The sequence below is a fragment of the Hylobates moloch genome, unplaced genomic scaffold (genome assembly GCF_009828535.3).
Source record: "Hylobates moloch isolate HMO894 unplaced genomic scaffold, HMol_V3 SCAFFOLD_1, whole genome shotgun sequence".
NCBI lineage: Eukaryota > Metazoa > Chordata > Mammalia > Primates > Hylobatidae > Hylobates > Hylobates moloch.
In genome coordinates this window covers 14,033,332-14,053,513 of record NW_026652276.1, presented here as the reverse complement: position 1 = coordinate 14,053,513, position 20,182 = coordinate 14,033,332, and the positions used below count along the sequence as shown (strand labels likewise).

Here is a 20,182-nt window from a genome sequence, read left to right as displayed (position 1 = left end):
ACAGTTTTTGTGGTCAGACATACTTGAATTCAAATTGCACCTTCACTCTTTCCTGCGTGCTTGACTTTGAACCAGTTTCATATGCCTATGAGCCTCTTTCCTGATTGAGGAATCACAGTTGGGATTGATAATCAAATGACACACCAAAATGGCTGGTACTTATACGAGGGGTCGTTATTTAAAAAATTTTTTTCATTACTGAGATACCAAATAAAAAATTTTAATTTAATTTTTCAATGTCAGGTCTACCTATTATTATTAATTTTTTTGAGATAGAGTCTCACTATGTTGCCCAGGGTGGTCTTAAACTCCTGGGCTCAAGCGATCCTCCCACCTCAGCCTCCCAGAGTGCTGGGATTTCAGGCACAAGCCACAGTGCCCGACCAGGCCTACTTATTTTTTTCTTCTGTTGTTTGTTCCTTTTAATTATAAATGCACATTTAGTAATCCATTCACATTGCCAAAAATATAAAACCATCATAATGGTTGCATAGCAAATCTCCAGCTCCTTATTCTTCAGTGCGAATTTATTTCTCAAGAGGTTAAATGCTTTTTTGTAAAAGTAGTATTTTAATTTACTGGTGGGTTATTCATTTGGTGCAAGCATCAAACGCCATGAGAATGTAATGTCTCCCTCCCATTTCCCATTACTCTACAGTAGGCAATCATTGGTATGAGTTTCATTTGTTTATTTATTTGTTTGATTGTTGGTTTGTTTGTTCGAGACAGGGTCTCACTCTGTCACCCAGGCTGGAGTGCAGTGGTGCGATCTCAGCTTACTGCAACCTCTACCTCCTGGGCTCAAGTGATCCTCTCTTCTCATCCCCTCAAGTAGCTGGGAGTCCAGGTGCAAGCCACCATGCCCAGCTAATTTTTGTAGTTTTTGTAGAGACAGGGTTTTACCATGTTGCCCAGGCTGGTCTTGAACTCCTGAACTCAAGCGATCCACCTGCCTCAGCCTCCCAAAGTGCTAGGATTACAGGCATGAGCCACCGGGCCAGCCCTCATTTGTCTTTTTAGAAAAGTTACATGCATATATAAGCCAATACAGATATTTTTCTCCTTTTTATACAAATGCTGAGTTGCTGCATTCATTATTACTTTGGTGCTTGACTTTTTTCCGCTTGATAGTAGAGCTCTTAGATTTCTGTGTCACTAAAGATCTTCCTCATTTTCTAGCAGCTAATTTTGTTATAGGTGAATATGTGAAGGAATCATAATGCATTTTTTTTTGTCCCCTTTGGGTCTCACTCTGTCGCTCAGGCTGGAGTGCAGTGGCACAATCTCAACTCACTGCAACCTCTGCCTCCCCGGTTTAAGTGATTCTTATGCTTCAGCCTGGAATTACAGGCATGGACCACACCTGGCTAATTTTGTTGTTTTTAGTACATACAGAGTTTCATCAAGTTGCCCAGGCTTGCCTCCAATTCCTGGCCTCATGTGATCTGTCCGCCTCAGCCTCCCAGTGTTGGGATTACAGGCGTGAGCCACTGCACCTGGCCTCCTTTCAATTTTTGACTTCTGATTTTTCTTGCTTGTCTAATTGTGATGCCTAATGCCTCCAGAATAATAAGTTAAAAAAGGATAATAGACTGGGTGCGAGGTGGCTCAAGCCTGTAATCCCAACACTTTGGGAGGCCGAGACGGGTGGATCACCTGAGACCAGGAGTTCGAAACCAGCCTGGCCAACATGGTGAAACTCTGTCTCTACCAAACATACAAAAATTAGTCAGGCATGGTGGCGCGTGCCTGTAATCCCAGCTACTCAGGAGGCTGAGGCAGGAGAATCGCTTGAACCCGGAGGCGGAGGTTGCAGTGAGCTGAGATTGCATCATTGCCCACCAGCCTGGGTGATAGAGCAAGATTCTATCAAAAAAAAAAAAAAAAAAAAGAAGAAGACGAAGAAGAACAGCGGCCATTCCTTCCTTGCCTTTAATGTAAGTAGGAATGTTATTAGTTTTCTCCAGTAAGTGAGGGCATTGATTCTTGGGCTGCATCTTAGTCCAGTGAAGAATTTGGGGATTTGGAGAGGAGTATACTTGAGAAACATATTAGTCCATTATCACATTGCTATAAAGAAATGCCTGAGACTAGATAATTTGTAAGAAAAGGGGTTTAATTGGCTCACAGTCTATATAGGAAGCGTGGCAGCATCTGCTTCTGGGGAGTCCTCAGGGAGCTTTTACTCATGGGAGAAGGCAAAGTGGGAGCAGGCATCTTCACGTGGCCAAAGCAGGAGAAAGAGAGAGTGGGGAGGTGCTACACGCTTTTAAACAACCAGATCTTGCGATAACTCGCTGTCATGAGAACAGCACTGAGGGGATGCTGCCAAACCATTCATGAAGGATTCACCCCCAGGATCCAGTCGCCTCCCAGCCGGCCCCACCTCTAACAGTGGGGATTACACTTCAACATGAGATTTGGTGGGGACACAGATCCAAATCATATCAAAATGCAATTAAAATTTTTTTGTTTGTTTTAGAGACAGGGTCTTGCTATGTTGGCCAAGATGGTCTCATACCCCTATCCTCAAATTAACCTCTCACCTCAGCCTCCCAAAATGCTGGGATGACAGCTGTGAGCCACAGCTGCCAGCCCTAATATAAATCTTGACTCAGCATTCTTTATTCTCACTGTCAGACTGCTCAATGCATCCCTTATTGAAGTTTCTTGAAGTTTTGAAAAACAGGTATGTTCAGATAATTTTCAGCATAATTCATCAAAAAATGTTAACAACTCTTTAAAATTTTGACACATTTTATTTAGCACAATTGCTACCATTTAAAAATCAGGGGCATGGTGGCTCACGCCTGTAATCTCAGCTCTTTGGGAGGCCGAGGCAGGCAGATCACCTGAAGTCAGGAGTTTAAAACCAGCCTGGCCAACATGGTGAAACCCCATCTCTACTAAAAATACAAAAATTAGCCGGGTGTGGTGGTGCGCACCCATGGTCCCAGCTACTCGGGAGGCTGAGGTAGGAGAATGGCTTGAACTCAGGAGGTGGAGTTTGCAGTGAGCCAAGATCACGCCACTACATTCCAGCCTGGGTGAGAGAGCGAGACTCTGTCTCAAAAAAAACCAAAACAAAATAAAATCAGGTGTTTTATTCCACTCCCTCCATCAGTGTTTTCTTATTTCTAATACTTCTAGAAACCTCCTTTAAGTTTTCCTATTTTAGACAGACATCACACAGGTGCTCTTTTTTGGGAGGAGGGGGATGAGAGTCTTACTCTGTTGCCCAGGCTGGAGTGCAGTGGTGCAATCAAAGCTCACTGCAGCCTCTGACTCCTGTGCTCAACCCATCCTCCCACCATGGCTTCCCAAGTAACTGAGACTACAGGCACACACCACACTGCCCAGCTAATTTTTTAATTTTTTAGTAAAGTCAGGTGTCACTGTGTTGCCCAGGCTGGTCTTGAACCTCTGGCCTCAAGCAAAACTCCCACCCTGGCCTCCCAAATTGCTGGGATTACAGGAGTGAGCCACTGCACCTGGCCCATAGATGCATTAACACCTCTATATGGTGGTGGAGAGAAGGCTCACTGCCTCTCCCAGGCTACTGGGAAATGACCTTGTGTTCTCTGCAAATACACAAGAGGATCTGAAGCTATTCTTGAGGTAGACTTTCAACAGCAAAACTCAGAGCAGAAAATGGAAAACAATCATAAAAAAATTAAGTAATAATACTATCAAATCATAACTTGTGAATAATGCTGTTATTAGAGTTGAAGAGAAGCCCTTAGAAATGGGACAAACATTGTAATTCTCTTAGAGAACTGTAACTTAAACAGAAATACACTTATTAGAAGAGGAAAGAAAATGGCTCATGTGACAAAAAGGTCCCATGTGTTGATTTCTTTGGTAAGATCAAATAAGTATTTAAGCCAAGCAATAGGGTCAGTCCAGTTAGTATTTCTCCTCACAAATGGTGAATATGAACTCCAGGATGGCTGGAGTTTTCTCGTGGTTTGGTTCCACGCCATCTGCATGTCCTTATAAGTGATAAAAACCAGAATTTTCCAGCTGCTACTAGTCACAGGGGGTCCCCAATATGGGTTGTTTAATTATGATGACGGGTCCTGTCAATTGCCTCCAGTAAAATTGGTCACATAGAGAACTCATCTAAAACTGAGGTTTTGTTGTGGTTTTGAAAGGTCCATTGGAATCCAGATTTGCAAAGCATGTCAAGTTATGGCAAAACATATGCCACCCGTCTCAAAATCCTTCCTTATTATTGCATAACTTTGAAAGCCACTGCTGCATTTGTTGCAATGAGGTTAGAGTTTTGTTGACATGATGATATTACTCTCTTCCTCTGGGTGAGACACATCTGGATTCTCACTTGGAGCAGGGCTCTGTATATCCTTCTGGGATTTGGTTGAGTAGATAATATACATGCTTCTCATTAGGAAAATTCCAGCAATTACTGCAAAATAGCTCCCATAAACTAGAAACTGGAGAAAAACAAATAATTAGCCACATATAAAATATGACCATCTATGTCAATGATAATACATCATAATACTGTTGGTTTGCTTGGATTACGGGGTAACAGAGACCCAGGTTTTTAATATGGGTTATTTAGGTTGAACAATACTCTCCTATCAAGGAAGAAATCAAGATCAAGTAAGAAGATGTAAGCAATACGGTGACTAAGAGTCTTGGCTTTAGCGCAGGTTGCTTGGGTTAAAATCATAGCTACTATCATCAATAGTAAAAAACAAAACAAAACAAAAAAAACACTAAAACTCATTGATCTGTCTCTATGTCTTTGTTTGGAGGCTGGTGCAATGTTACATTCAATGTCTCCAAGAATAAATTTAAGCATTGAGGTTATTTCTTACCTGCTTTATCCATGTAAATGTTGTCCTAGTTGCAATTATTGCTCAAAACCTACTTGGTGTGTTATAACATGATAATTAAGGAATTATGTATTTTTTAATTGCTTAACCAAGGATCTCAAGAAATTTAAATATTGTTTGTTGTAAGGTTGAGAAACTTTTGAGGTTACCTAGTTGAAAACAGAAGTATTGCAGCTTACCTGAATGCTGACTGGCAAGTTGAGCCCTCTCTGATCTACTACGATCACAGTCATGATGGTCTGAATCACCAAGGCGATAAAGGTGTTGATTCCAAATACCAGGGCATAGCGTTCCACATTCAGATTAACTGCAATCTGAAATCTATCATTAAACATAAATAAGCATTTTACCTATAATATGCATGGATGGAAGTCTTAAAAAGATAGAACATATTGGCCACGGGGCTATTTGTGTCACCCACCTCCAGCTCCAGGTAGTCCAGCAAAGACAGAGAGAGACTCTGGAAGAAAGCAAAGGAAAAGAACAAGTGTCTCTGTCTGGTAATCCAGAGAATTCTTCTGGATCTTATCCAAGACCACCAAAGCAGTAGCTCTAAGAGTCTGCTAGAACCACAGTGTTACTGGGCTTGGGGTGCTCCCTAATGTAGACACAGTTTAGATCACAATACCCAAATCCTTCTGAATATCTGGAAAGCCTTCCCATGGAGGACAGGTACAAAAAAGCCCAGACAGCAAAGACTACAATAAATACAACTCTTCAATACCCTGACACTGACGAACATCCATAAGCATCAAGATCATCCAGGAAAACATATTCTCACCAAGCTAAATAATGCACCAGGCACCAATCCTGGAGAAACATATACGAACTTTCAGACACAGAATTCAAAATAGCTGTGTTAAGAAAACGCAAAGAAATTCAAGACAACACAAAGAAGGAATTCAGAATTCTGTCAGATAAATTTAACAAAGAGATTGAAATAATTAAAAAGAATCAAGCAGAAATGCTGCGGGTGAAAAATGCAATTGACATACTGAGAATGCATCAGAATCTCATACCAGCAGAACTGATCAAGCAGAAGAAATAATTAGCAAGCTTGAAGACGAGCTATTTAAAAATACAGTCAGGAGACAACGGAAAAAAGAAGAATGAGGTACACCTACAATATCTAGAAAACAGCCTCAAAAAGGAAAATCTAAGTTATTGGCCTTAAAGAGGAGGTAAAGAAGTAGATAGAGGTAGAAAGTTTATTCAAAGGGATAATATCAGAGAGCTTCCCAAACCTAAAGAGATCAATATCCAAGGACAAGGTTACAGAACACCAAGCAGATTTAACCCAAAGAAGACTATTTAAAGGTATTTAATAATCAAACTCCCAAAGGTTAAGGATAAAGAAAGGATTCTAAAAGGAGCAAGAGAAAGGAAATAAATAACATACAATAGAGCTCCAATGTCTGGCAGCAGTCTTTTCAGTAGAAACCTTAGAACCAGGGAGTGGCATGACATATTTAAAGTGCTGAAGGAGAAAAACTTTTACCCTAGAATAGTATATCCAGTGAAAATATCAAACCTGAAGGAGAAATAAAGACCATCCCAGGCAAATAGAAGCTGAGAGATTTCATCAACACCAGACCTATCCTACAAGAAATGCTGAAGGGAATACTTCCACCTCTAAGAAAAGGACGTTCATGAGCAATAAGAAAACAAGTAAAGGCACAAAACTCACTTGTAGTAAGTACATAGAACAACACAGAATATCATCACACTGTAACTGGGGTGTGTAAACTACTCTTAGAAGTAGAAAGACTAAAAGATGAACCAATCAAAAATAGTAACTGCAAATTTTCAAGACAGACAGTAAAATAAGATATAAAGAGAAACAACAAAAAGTTAAAAAGCAGGAGGACAAAGTTACACTGTAGAGTTTTTATTAGTTTTCTTTTCGCTTGTTTGTTTATGCAAATAGTCTTCAGTTGTTATCAGCTTAAAATAATGGGTTATAAGATAGTATTTGCAAGCCTCATGGTAACCTCAAATTGAAAAACATACAATGGATACCCAAAAAGTAAAAAAGAAATTAAATTATATCACCAGAGAAAATCACCTTCACTAAAAGGAAGAAAGAAAAGGAAAAAGGCTACAAAACCAGAAAAGAAATAACAAAATAACAGGAGTAAATCCTTACTTATCAGTGTAAACTCTTCAAAAGAGAAGTGGTTGAATGGGTTTTTAAAAAGACCCAATGATCTGTTGCCTATAAGAAATACATTTTACCTATAAAGACATATATAGACTGAAAATGAAGGGATGGACAAAGATATGCCATGCCAATGGAAACAAACAAAAAAAGAGGAGATGTAGCTATACTTATAGCAGAGAAAATAGATTTCAAGACAGAAACTGTAAGAGACACAGGTCATTATACAATGATAAAAGGGTCAATTCAGCAAGAGAATATAAAAATTGTAAATATGGCCAGGTGCGGTGGCTCATGCCTGTAATCCCAGCACTTTGGGAGGCCGAGGTGGGCAGATCACAAGGTCAGGAGATTGAGACCATCCTGGCTAACATGATGAAACCTCGTCTCTACTAAAAATACAAAAAATTAGCTGGGCATGGTGGTGGGCGCCTGTAGTGCCAGCTACTTGGGAGGCTGAGGCAGGAGAATGGAGTGAACCCGGGAGGTGGCGCTTGCAGTGAGCCAAGATCGCACCACTGCACTCCAGCCTGGGCAACAGACAGAGACTCCATCTCAAAAAAAAAAAAAAATTGTAAATATATATGCACCCAACACTGGAGGACCCATATATAAAGCAAATATTAGAGCTAGAAAGAGATACGAGAATCCAATACAGTAATAGCTGGAGACTTTAAAACCCCACTTTCAGCACTGGACAGATCTTCCAGACAGAAAATTGATAAAGAAACATCAGACTTAATCTGCACTATAGAAAAAATGGACCTAATAGATATTTACAGAACTTTTCATCCAATGGTCACAGAATACACATTGTTCTCAGCATATGGATCATTGTCAAGGATAAACCATGTTAGGTTACAAAACAACTCTTAAAACATATTCAAAAATTTGAAATAATTAATATCAAACATTGTCTCTGACCACAATAGAATAAAAGTAGAAATCAACAACAAGAGGAATTTTGGAAACTATAGAAACACGTGGAAATTAAACAGTATGCCTCTGAATGACCAGTGGGTCAATGAAGAAATTGAGAGAAATTGAAAAATTTCTTGAAACAAATGATAATGGAAACACAACATGCCAAAACCTATAGGACACAGTGAAAGCAGTACTAAGAGGGAAGTTTATAGTTACAAGTGCCTACATAAAAAAAGAAGAGAGGCCGGGAGTGGTGGCCCATGTGTATAATTCCAGCACTCTGTGAGGCTGAGGCAGATGAATCACTTGAGCTCCAGAGTTCTAGACCAGCCTGGGCAATATGGTGAAACCCTGTCTCTACCAAAAATACAAAAAAATTAGCCAGGTGTGGTGGTGCATGTTTGTGATCCCAGCTTCTCAGGAGTCTGAGGCAGGAGGATCACTTGAGCCCAGGAGGCAGAGGTTGCAGTGAGTAGAGATTATCACACCAGTGCACTCCAGTCTGGAGAACATAGTAAGACCCTGTCTCTTAAAAAAAAGAAAAAAAAAAGAGTTGTCTCAAATAAATGACCTAATGATGCATCTTAAAGAACTAGAAAAGCAAGAGTAAACAACCCAAAATTAGTAGAAGAAAGGAAATAATAAATATCAGAGCAGAAAGAAATGAAATTGAAATGAAGAAAGCAATACAAAACGTCAATGAAACAAAAAGCTGGGTTTTAGAAAAGATAAAATTGACAAACCTTTAGCTAGACTAAGAAAAAGAAAGAAGTCCCAAGTAAATAAAACCAGAGATATAAAAAGAGACATTACAACCAATACTGCAGAAATTCAAAGGATCATCAGTGGCTACTATGAGCAAGTATATGCCAATAAATTGGCAAATCTAGAAGAAATGGATACATTCCTATATACAAACAACCTACCCAGATTGAACCATGAAGAAATCCAAAACCTGAGCAGACCAATAACAAGTAATAAGATTGAAGCCACAATAAAAAGCCTCCCACTAAAGAAAAGCCCAGGACCCAATGGCTTCACTGCTGAATTCTATCAAAGAACTAATTCGAATCCTACTGAAACTATTCTAAAAAACAGAGGAGGGAATACTTCCAAACTCATTCTACAAGGCCGGTATTACCCTAACACCAAAACCAGACAAAGACACATTAAAAACAAAAAACAACTACAGGCCAATCTCTGATGAATATTGATGCAAAAATTCTCAACAAAATACTAGCAAACTGAATTCAACAATACATTAGAAAGATAATCTACCATGACTAAGTGGTATTTATCCCAGGGATGCAAGGATCATTTAACATATGTAAATCAATCAGTGTGATAAATCACATCGACAGAATGAAGGTCAAAAATTATGATCATTCAACTGATGCTAAATAAAGCATGTGATACAATTCAACATTCCTTCCAGATAAACACCCTCAAAAAACAGGGTATACAAGTAACATACTCAACATAATAAAAGCCATATATGACAAACCTACAGCTAGTATCAGATTGAATGGGGAAAAGCTGAAATGCTTTACTCTCTAAGATTTGGAACATGACAAAGATGCCTACTTTTACCACTGCTATTCAACATAGCACTAGAAGTCTTATCTAGAGCAATCAGACAAGAGAAAGAAATAAAGGGCATCCACATTGGAAAGGATCAAGTCAAATTATCCTTGCTTGTGGACGATATGATCTTACAGTTAGGAAAACTTGAAGACTCTTACCAATAAACTATTAGAACTGATAAATAAGTTCAGTATATTTGCAGGACATAAAATCAACATACAAAACTCCGTAACATTTCTATATGCAAACAGAGAACAATCTGAAAAAGAAATCAAGAAAGTAATCCTATTTACAATAGCTACAGATAAAATAAAATACCTAAGAATTAACTAAAGAAGTGTAAGATCTTTGCAATGAAAACTATAAAACACTGACACAAGAAATTGAAGAGGATACACACACACAAAATGGAATGATATTCCATATTCGTGGACTGGAGGAATCAATATTGCTAAAATGCCCATACTATCCAAAGCAATCTACAGATTCAATGAAATCCCTATAAAAATGCCAAGGATATTCTTCACAGAAATAGAAAAAGCAATTCTAAAATTTATATGAAACCACAGGAGACCCAGGATAGTCAAAGCTATCCTAAACAAAACAAAACAAAACAAAATGAAACAACAACAACAACAACAAAAATCTGGAGGAATCACATTACCTGACTTTGAATTACACTCTAGAGCTACAGTAACCAAAACAGCATAGTTCTGGCATAAAAGCAGACATGTAGACCAATGGAACAGAAAAGTGAACCCAGAAACCCAATAGTGAACCCACACACCTACAGTAAACTCATTTTCAATAAAGATGCCAGGAACATACATTGGGGAAAAGACAGTCTCTTCAACAAATGGTGCTGGGAAAACTGAATATCCATATGCAGAAGAATGAATGAAAGTAGACCCCTATCTCTCACCATACACAAAATCAAGTCAAAATGGATTAATGACTTAAATCTAAGACCTCAAATTATGAAACAACTACAAGAAAACATTGGGGAAACTCTCTGGGACATTGGAGTGGGCAAAGATTTCTTGAGTACCCCACAAACACAGGCAACCAAAGCAAAAATGGACAAATGGGATCACATCAAGTTAAAAAGCTCCTGCACAGCCAAGAAAAGAGGCAACCCACAGAAAGGAAAAACAAACTTGCAAACTACCCATGTGACAAGGGGTTAAAAACCAGAATATATAAGGAGTTCAAACAACTCTAGAGGGAACAAAAGTCTAATAATCAGATTAAAAATGGGCAAAAATCTGAACAGATGTTTCTTTAAAGACATGCAAATGGAAAACAGGTATATGAAAAGGTGCTCAACATCATTGATCAGAGAAATGTAAATCCAAACTACAGTGAGATATTATTTCACTTCAATTTGAATGGCTTTTATCCAAAAAACAAGCAATAAACACTGATGAGAATGTGCAACCTCTGCCTCCCAGGTTCAAGTGATTCTCCTGCCTCAGCCTCCCCAGTAGCAGGGATTACAGGTGCTCACCACCATGCCCAGCTAATTTTTGTATTTTTAGTAGATGCTGGGTTTAACCATATTGGCCAGGCTGGTCTCGAACTCCTGACCTCAGGTGATCCACCTGCTTTGGCCTCCCAAAGTGCTGGGATTACAGGCGGGAGCCACTGTGCCCAGCCATGAAGATTTTTTTTAATGCAAAGAAATGATATAATCCTACTTTAACAAAATCCTCACATTAAAAAAAAAGCAACCTAAGATACGTGATTCTGATCAAACTAAGACATTTCCATGAAGAAAATAAACATACCAACTAATTGTTTTTTCCTTTGTCTGATGATTTTTTTCCCAGAGTGCTCAAATTTCTGTGTTGTAAATTGTTTATAAAACATTTTTCACAAATTAAAAGCAAAACTTGATGATGCTTTTGTCTCCACTTCTTTCATGCAATTTGAAATTCAAATGTTTCTCATCTCTTTTGGTTAATAGCAAAACATATTTTCTGCAGTCAGCTTTAGCTGTACTTTTATATGAAACCGAATGGTTTTTTAATCATTTTCTTAAAGAGATCTCTGAGAAAAAAGTAGAAGCAAAAATGTTGGGAAATTCTAAATCCCAGAGATTATTTTTAGAAAATGACTAAAAACTAGATCTGGTGTGGTGGCTCACACCTGTAATCCTACCACTTTGGGAAGCTGAGGCCAAAGGATTGCTTGAGCCCGGGAGTTCGAGACAAGCCTGGGGAACATAGCGACACTCTGTCTCTACAAAAATGAAAATTAAAAATTTAGCCAGGCATGGTGGTGTGCACCAGTAGTTTCAGCTACTCGGGAGGCCGAGGTGGGAGGACTGCTTGTGGTGTGCTCTGATTGTACCACTGCACTCCTGCCTGGGTGAGAGCCTGTCTCAAAAAGAAAGAAAGAAAAGAAAAACTACTTGGTTCCATATATGACTGCAGCTAAAGGTTTCCTGTTATCTTTGCATCTACTTTTTTTAGTATCCAACTTTTTAATAACTTTCCTGAGAATCTTTTGTGTCACAAAAGTATGTGCCTAGAATTTCTCAAGCAAGCAAGTGAAAGTAGGAATGAAATCTAAACCTAACCATTTAAAAGCAGATCACATCACACCTTATGTGGAAAGTTGTTGGAAATAAACAAATCAAATCTTGACAATGGTGCTAGATGTAGCAGCTCATATCTGTAATTCTAGCGCTTTGGGAGGCCAAGGAAGGTGGATCACTTGAGCCCAGGAGTTTGAGACCAGCCTGAGCAACATGGTGAAACCCCATCTCTACAAAATATGAAAAATTAGCTGGGCATGATGGCACATGCTTGTCATCCCAGCTACTCAGGAGGTTGAGGTTGGGGACTCACCTGAGCCTGGGAAGTGAAGACTGCATTAAGCCGTGATCGTGATCGCACCACTGCTCTCCAGCCTGGGCAAGAGAGCCAGGCCATCTCTCAAACAAAATAAAACAAAAAGAAAAACCTGACAATGTATCACTGCTTTTGGTTTATAAACCTACAGAGCTTTTTGCCTTGATGACTAAAGGTATATTGTAGCAATATTCAGAGAGCAACTAGTTAAACGAAAAGTTGGCTTCGTTGTGTCTAATTTAATATAAAGCAGTCAACATTTAATATTGCAATGGACTAAAATCCTTCTGAAATTCTTAGAGAAAGTTCAGAAAGACAGAAGAAAGAGGAATACAGTTCAGTTTTAGGAGTGGTTGGTAAAACTTACACTGCTATGGTTATAAGAAGCATATAGCTGGACTTGAATATCAAATAACTAGCATAGCACGCCCAGATATTGGCTGTGTAATGCATGAGAAATAAAGAACCAGCATTGACAACTGAGAAGACCGCCAGAGCCAGCTCTCCCAGAAGGTCCCAGTTGACTTTCACATAACCCACTGCAAAGGCAGCCACAGCCCCTGAAAAAAAACATTGAAGGTAATCAAACATAATGACTTTGCATGCAGGAAAATATCAACACCCTCTATTAAAAACTCAGGTCTCAGGTGATTCTGAAAGATAAATATTTGCCTTCACAAAATTGTGTGATCGACCTGAATGTGGATCTAACCTTTTCTCAACCATGTCTTCTTTGGCTTTTCTTTTCACTTGCTATTCTTTCAGTCACTTAGTCATCACACTTTTAATTAGTATCAACTACATGCCAGGCACTGTATTCTGCAAAGGGGCCAGAAAGGTTCCTAAGCACAGCAGTGTGAGGAGAAATGATACATTAACCTAGTCACTCAATACAACATGCAGGGATGGAAAAGGATGAAATAAATTCTCTGGGAATACACTGGCCTCTCTATTTGTCTTTCTTTTCTCAGTTTTTGCTGTAAGTCTTTTTCAGTGATGAGTATCAGATGTGTTACATTGATAGTTTTAGTCTTTTTTCTTGCCCCACCAGCTGTAGTCTTTATTTTGAATCTTTAGTATTTTTAGTCTTATTTCCAATCTCCACTCTAAAGTCTTCAACATCTGACATAATTTACTTGAGAAGCTTTGGGCGAAAATATCTATATAGACCTACAGAGTTCAAGAAATTGAATAACTGACAGTAATTAGGGTTAGTACTTTTGTGTGGTTCTCTTTAACAAAGGTAAAAAGTATTCAGGGCTGGGGACAGTGGCACACTCCTGTAATCCTAGCACTGTGGGAAGCTGAAGGGGGTGGATCACTTGAGGTCAGGAGTTAGAGAGCAGCCTGGCCAACATGGTGAAACTCTGGCTCTAATAAAAATACAAAAATTGGCCAGCATGGTGGCGGGCGCCTGCAATCCCAGCTACTCGGGAGGCTGAGGCAGGAGAATCACTTGAACCCGGGAGGCAGAGGTTGCAATGAGCTGAAATCATGCCACTGCAATCCAGCCTGGGTGACAGAGTAAGATTCTGTCTAAAATAAATAAATAAACAAAAGGTATTTAGATTTCAAATTACTACCCTGACATATGACTAACTTTCCCACATATGATCATGACTACAGCGGAGAAAAAAAAAACTATTTTCCCCCCATGGATTTGGAATGTAGGAGCAATAATTTCAGTGAAGCAATTCTGGCACAGTCCTGGTTTCCAGGAGTTAAACTGAAGCTTCCCAAAAGGGAGATAATAATAAAATAGAGGTCACTTGGGTTTTCTAAAACTTTTTGTAAATGAGGGTGGGGCGAATTCTCACTTCCTAAAAAATATCTTCAAAGTCTCATTTGACATTTAAGCTTCCAGTTACTAGGAAATAAACATTTATTGTAGATTAAACTTCAAAGACAGATTTCCCTCTGATATTAAAATCCTGACTTTCACATCTCTTCCACCCCTCATTTAAATATCATGAGAAAGCTGCTTTTGAAAGTTGTTGGTGTATAGTCTAGAATTGTTATAGGTGCATGCTAGCTAGTTCAAATCCTGTATTAACAAAACCCTCAGTGAGAATTTGGAATCCTTAATTTATTTTCTAAAATAATAAAAACATACACACATATGTATATATTTTGATATTAAAAATAATCCTAAAAGAGCAAGGCATGTTATTAACCTTTGTGCTAATGATGAATTGGAATCTTAGGGATTCAACTAGAATTTCATTGTTTGGTGCTAAGCCCTGAGTTCCTAAGAGTTACTTCTTGTGGCTGGGCGTGGTGGCTCACACCTGTAATCCCAGCACTTTGGGAGGCCGAGGCGGGTAGATCATGAGGTCAAGAGATAGAGACCATCCTGGGCAACATGGTGAAACCCCATCTCTACTAAAAATACAAAAAAATTTAGCTGGGTGTGGTGGTGTGTGCCTGTAGTCCCAGCTACTCAGGAGGCTGAGGCAGGAGAATAGCTTGAACCTGAAAAATTATTTTGAATACAACACAATAGAAATCATGGTTTTTTTTTTTCATCCATTCTTTTTTTTTTTTTTTTTGAAGAGTCTGTGCAGTGGCATGATCTCGGCTCACTGCAAGCTCATCCTCCCAGGTTCATGCCATCCTCCTGCCTCAGCCTCCCAAGTAGCTGGGACTACAGGCGCTTGCCACCATGACCGGCTAATTTTTTTGTCTTCTTAGTAGAGACGGGGTTTCAACGTGTTAGCCAGGATGGTCTCGATCTCCTGACCTCGTGATCCGCCCGTCTCAGCCTCCCAAAGTGCTGGGATTACAGGCGTGAGCCTGGGATACAGGCGTGAGCTAATTTGCTGCCATGAAGTTCAGTACCTGGAGAAATGGACTTAAGGGGGTAAAGCCAACAAAGGAAGATTAAGAGACATCTGCTTACCTCCAAAGGTTGCAATAGCTTCTACAGCCCCATTATAGACGGAAGAATCTTGGGATGGCGCCTTGTAATCCCACAGGATTTGAACATAGTTCAAAACCTGGTTAAAACCTGCTGTGGCAAAAGCCCACCATAGAGACCAGTAGAAAAGACGCTTTGAGGAGTAGCACTCCTTCAGATCTGGGAACCACTGCACAAAAACGTCCACAGTCACGTTGCTTGGTTTCAGCCTATTCAGCTGGCCCTTATTCGGCTTCCCTGAAGTGCTGAGTATTTCTGATGTGGGTTTCTGCTCTTCGCAGCCTGGTGCTTCACCTTCGTGAGTTTCCTCTAATACTGGATTCACGCTTGATGACTTCTTTATTTCTCTGCTGGGTTTTGCATGAAAAAACATGCTTTTCTTGGGCATTGGTAGGAAAAGTGAGAAAAGGAAGGCCACGGAGACAGAGGCCAAGGATATGACGTGGAGGTAAAAGTACGACAGGTTCACCAGGGATACCAAGAGTTGGGCCAGCACGGACGCTGCTGTGTAGGCGGCCAGCGTGACACTCCTGCAGTAGCCGCTCACTCTCTGGTAGTGCTTGGGGCTGACCACGCTGTATATGTAGGCGTAGTAGGCCACCTCGGTGGCGGTGACCATCCCGTAGAAGAACTCTACAACCTGCATGGTCTTCACTCCTTGGCCAAACAACAGCAGCAGCCAGGTAATGATGAAACTGATACCTTGCAAGATGATGACTGGCTTGTAGCGGACGTAATCAGTGAGGACAAACACAGGCAGCAGCAGCACCAGGTAGGAGTATGTCCAAACGGGGAAGATCTCATTTGTTATCTGCAAAGTTGGTAAATTGCATGACCATGAAGCACCGGTACTTTACTAAGGTACCTATGGTTTGTATCTCAAATTCTGCCTCCAATTGGAAATTATTTGCATTATGGAGAAACATAATGAGAAAACTGATTTTCAAGGAAATCACAAGAAAAGATAGTCTCCTTTCCCATTGGTAAAAACCAACCAATTTACACACTTAGATAAACCCCGGTAGAAGAATATATTGGCTTATTGTGCAATCTGAATTATATATTAAGTGTAAATAGTATGTGCAGTTGAGTAGATGAGTTAAAAAGTTTTTGGACACTTCTAAGTTTTTCCGATTCTTTTTTTTTGAGATGGAGTCTTGCTCAGCCACCCAGGCTGGAGTGCAGTGGCCTGATCTTGGCTCACTGCAACCACCGTCTCCCAGGATCAAGCCATTCTCCCATCTCAGCCTCCCGAGTAGCTGGGATTACAGGCACCTGCCATCATGCCTGGCTAATTTTTGTATTTTAGAAGAGACGGGGTTTCACCACGTTCATCAGGTTGGTCTTGAACTCCTAACCTCAGGTGATCCACCCGCCTCGGCCTCCCAAAGTGCTAGGATTATAGGCGTGAGCCACTGCGCCTGGCCCAAGATTCTTAAAAAATATAATTTCCTTCTTGTTTGAATATTAACATTAGACAAGTAGACTACAATGTTAAAAGAATCCAGGCCAGGCATGGTGGCTCACGCCTGTAATCCCAGCACCTTGGGAGGCCGAGGCAGGCAGATCACGAGGTCAGGAGTTCGAGACCAGCCTGGCCAACATGATGAAACCCCGTCTCTACTAAAAACACAAAAATTAGCCGGGCATGGTGGCAGACACCTGTAATCCCAGATACTTGGGAGGCTGAGGCAGGAGAACCGCTTGAACCCGGGAGGCAGAGGTTGCAGAGAGCCGAGATTGTGCCACTGCACTCCAGCCTGGGCAACAGAGCAAGACTCCATCTCAACAATAACAACAAAAAGAATCCAACAAAAAGAATTCATGTGATCTATCACTACATCAAACATTTCAGCCCTTCCAACATCTGAAAAGATATGGGAAGACAGGGAAAGAGTAAATAACTTTGCCACATTACAGAGTGGAAGCAAGTAATGTATCTCATTTTCCTTCCTGGGCAAATTTGCTAGGTTCCCAACCTTCCCCCTGCTCCCCCTAACAATTCTGCTGATTTGTCTATGGCCCAATTTAATATGGATCATCTCACAGATTTAGTCAGAAATGCATGGGATCTCAATTTTCATAGTAGGAAGGACTGGAGTTGCTGATCTGTAGGGATGGGTGAGTGCCGCAGCCTCTCAAATCACTGAACTTACCCACCTTGTCACCTGGATCACTGAGGTTGCTGGAGAAAGCAGGAGGCCACAGAGCAAAGACCACACAACTGAGCTGCTCCTTGGAGGGAGGACCTATTAACTGGTCCATAGTGGCTGGAGAAGCAGACCCCAGTAGATTCACTGAGTTGCTTCTGACCCTGCATCTGTCCTTTGTTATCTTAACTGTGGCATGTTTCAACCTGAGCAACTCGGAAACAGGGTTGTCCCTGAGTGATCTGATACTACAGAACAAGCTTGCCTTTCTGTCCTTGCCACCTCACCACCCGAGGCACCAATGAGCCTTGCAGGCGAAGCCACACACTTTACATAGTGTTTTCAAGGCTAAGGCTGGAGATTGTAAAATCAGCCCAGGGTAATTTTGCAGTTAGGTCAGTGCATTTTCTTGTTGTACTCCTTATAAAGAAATGCGAGGCCGGTGGCGGTGGCTCACGCCTGTAATCCCAGCACTTTGGGAGGCCGAGGCGGGTGGATCTCTTGAGGCCAGAAGTTCGAGACCAGCCTGGCCAACATGGCGAAACCCTGTCTCAACTAAAAATACAAAAATTAGCTGAGCGTGGTGGCTCGTGCCTGTAGTCCCAGCTACTCGGGATGCTGAGGCAGGAGAATCGTTTGAACCCCGGAGGCGGAGGTTGCAGTGAGCCAAAATCACCCCATTGCACTCTAGCCTGCACAACAGAGTGAGACTCCATCTCAAACAAAAGCAATAAAAAAAAAAAAGAAAGAAAGAAAAAGAAAGAAAGGCGTTGCTCTTTTAAGTAAGAGAATCTGGCATTCCAGAGAAGGAGGCAAGGGCTGGGAGATAAAGCTGTTAATGGCTCACCTGCGGGTAAAGAGTGTCATACAGAAATACCACAATTTTTTATGAGATCCTGCTTATCCCTCAGCAGCCTGAGAGTTTATTTAGATCTAGATCCTGTGCCTGCCAGTGATGCTATTTTAGGATTAGCATAATAGAATCAACGGAGACCTGAAAGGCTCCTATCATTAACACAAATGTTAGGATTCTATGCAAGTTAAAAATTTGTTAACACATGTAATATGTTTTGGCTGCAATTTTTTGCAAGTAAGAAAAGGAAATAATTTGAAAAGTTCTATATGTGACACATATTATGAAAATCAGGCTCACTGAGTTTAACGTGTTCATCTTATATCAAGTTGAGGGAAGCCCTGCATCCTTGTTCAAGTCCTATAAAATTTAAAAAATCACATTAAGATATGTATGTATGTTAACTTACCTCTGCACTGGTCAGGTTTTTATCTGGTCCAGATAAATATGGGATAAGGAATGGTTCTGAGGGTCTCATCATGGAGAAAAAACCAAATAAGCAGAGGATCACAGTGGGGTAAATCCAGGAACTGCTTGGTGAAGTTCTATAACAATCCATGGCTGATCAAATGGAAACAAAGAGAAAATTAAGTGATGCTTATTCTTTTTAGCATCCTTGATGTGATGAAAACCTGATTTTTTTTTTTTTTTGAGATGAAGTCTCGCTCTGTTTTTCAGGCTGAAGTGCAGTGGCATGATCTCAGCCCACTGCAACCTGCGCCTCCTGGGCTCAAGCCATTCTCCTGCCTCAGCCTCCCAAGTAGCTGGGATTACAGGTGCTCGCCACCATGACTGGATAATTTTGTATTTTTAGTAGAGATGGGGTTTCACCATGTTGGCCAGGCTGGTCTTGAACTCCTGACCTCAAGTGAGGAAATTGCTTGAAATGCAAGCTTTAGACATAAAGCCCAACAGAGGATCTCATTTGTCACTACACAGAAGAAACAAAAAACAAAAAACAATCATTGTATGGTGGCTGTATTTGAAAACATCTTGCTATCTCATGTGAATTATCATGTGCACAGGAAAATTCAGTAATTCCTCCACATTTTAGCTCAAACTTTGCCTTGTTGTAACGCTTATAGATTTTTGACAGTCCTGCATGTGGCTAAGTTCTCTGAGATGAATTTATAGGAAGGAAACTAATTTGTTGTATGATGCTTTTCTGCATACTATCTCAAATCTACATAATAACTGTAAAACAGATATCATTTCCCTACATTCCCAGAGAAGCATATGGAAGATCCAAGATGCCCAAACACTGGCTTCAAACCACATGATCAAGATCTGAATCCAGGTCTCCTTACTCCCATCAGGAACCTTTCACCCACTCCACTCTCCCTCATTCTGGAGGCCCCCTCAGCTGCTGGTATTAACCTAATGACAACCACAGTGAGGGAAAAAAACGTGTATTTATAAACACATTCATACTAAAGATTATGGTTACATATATAGAGCTTTTAGGGTCAATTACAGTTTGAAAGCAGACTAGAGAGAGGGAAAAGCATTCTCATTCCGGAATAGCAAGTCACCTGGGTGGAATTCCAGGTATCCAGTGGGTGGGGAGCTTTACTAGGGGTTGGGGAGGTAGGAAGGACCTACTAGGTCACATCATTGCGGCTTGCCACTCACCCTACCCTTTCCCAAGGTGACCCTGACAGCTGCATAATTCCTCTCAAGTTCAATAGGGTAAACGCTGTTTATGTCAACAAAGCTTGATTAAGCAGTGGAGAGACAAGGGCGATCAGATTTTGAAACTAGGATTACAGCATCGGTGAGCAATGCTGACGATGTGAAAATTTTGCCAAAGGCAAATTACAGTGACTGTTCACCTACTCCCTTGGTCCACAAAACAGGGCTTTCTCTTCTTCCTGGAATG

General features: G+C 40.6%; 1 protein-coding gene across 1 annotated transcript; it reads right to left on the bottom strand.

Moving 5' to 3' along the window:
• Positions 1-668: 668 nt before the first annotated feature.
• On the bottom strand, positions 669-18,862 carry SLC19A3 (solute carrier family 19 member 3). Its single transcript, XM_032754091.2, has 5 exons — positions 18,713-18,862; positions 15,283-16,111; positions 12,751-12,943; positions 5,042-5,183; positions 669-4,454 (listed from the first exon to the last, which is right to left on the bottom strand). The coding sequence occupies exons 1-5, from the start codon at positions 18,860-18,862 to the stop codon at positions 4,278-4,280; spliced, it is 1,491 nt and encodes a 496-aa protein (XP_032609982.1). The 3' UTR covers positions 669-4,277.
• Positions 18,863-20,182: the final 1,320 nt, after the last annotated feature.

Bases quoted from the DNA above. Each gene is read 5' to 3' on its own strand.
- SLC19A3 (XM_032754091.2), bottom strand. From the start codon at position 18,862: ATGGATTGTTATAGAACTTCACCAAGCAGTTCCTGGATTTACCCCACT. The intron at 16,112-18,712 runs GTAAGTTAACAT...CCAACTTTGCAG, and splicing joins AAAACCTGACCAGTGCAGAG to ATAACAAATGAGATCTTCCC. The intron at 12,944-15,282 runs GTAAGCAGATGT...GTTTTTTTTCAG, and splicing joins AGCTATTGCAACCTTTGGAG to GGGCTGTGGCTGCCTTTGCA.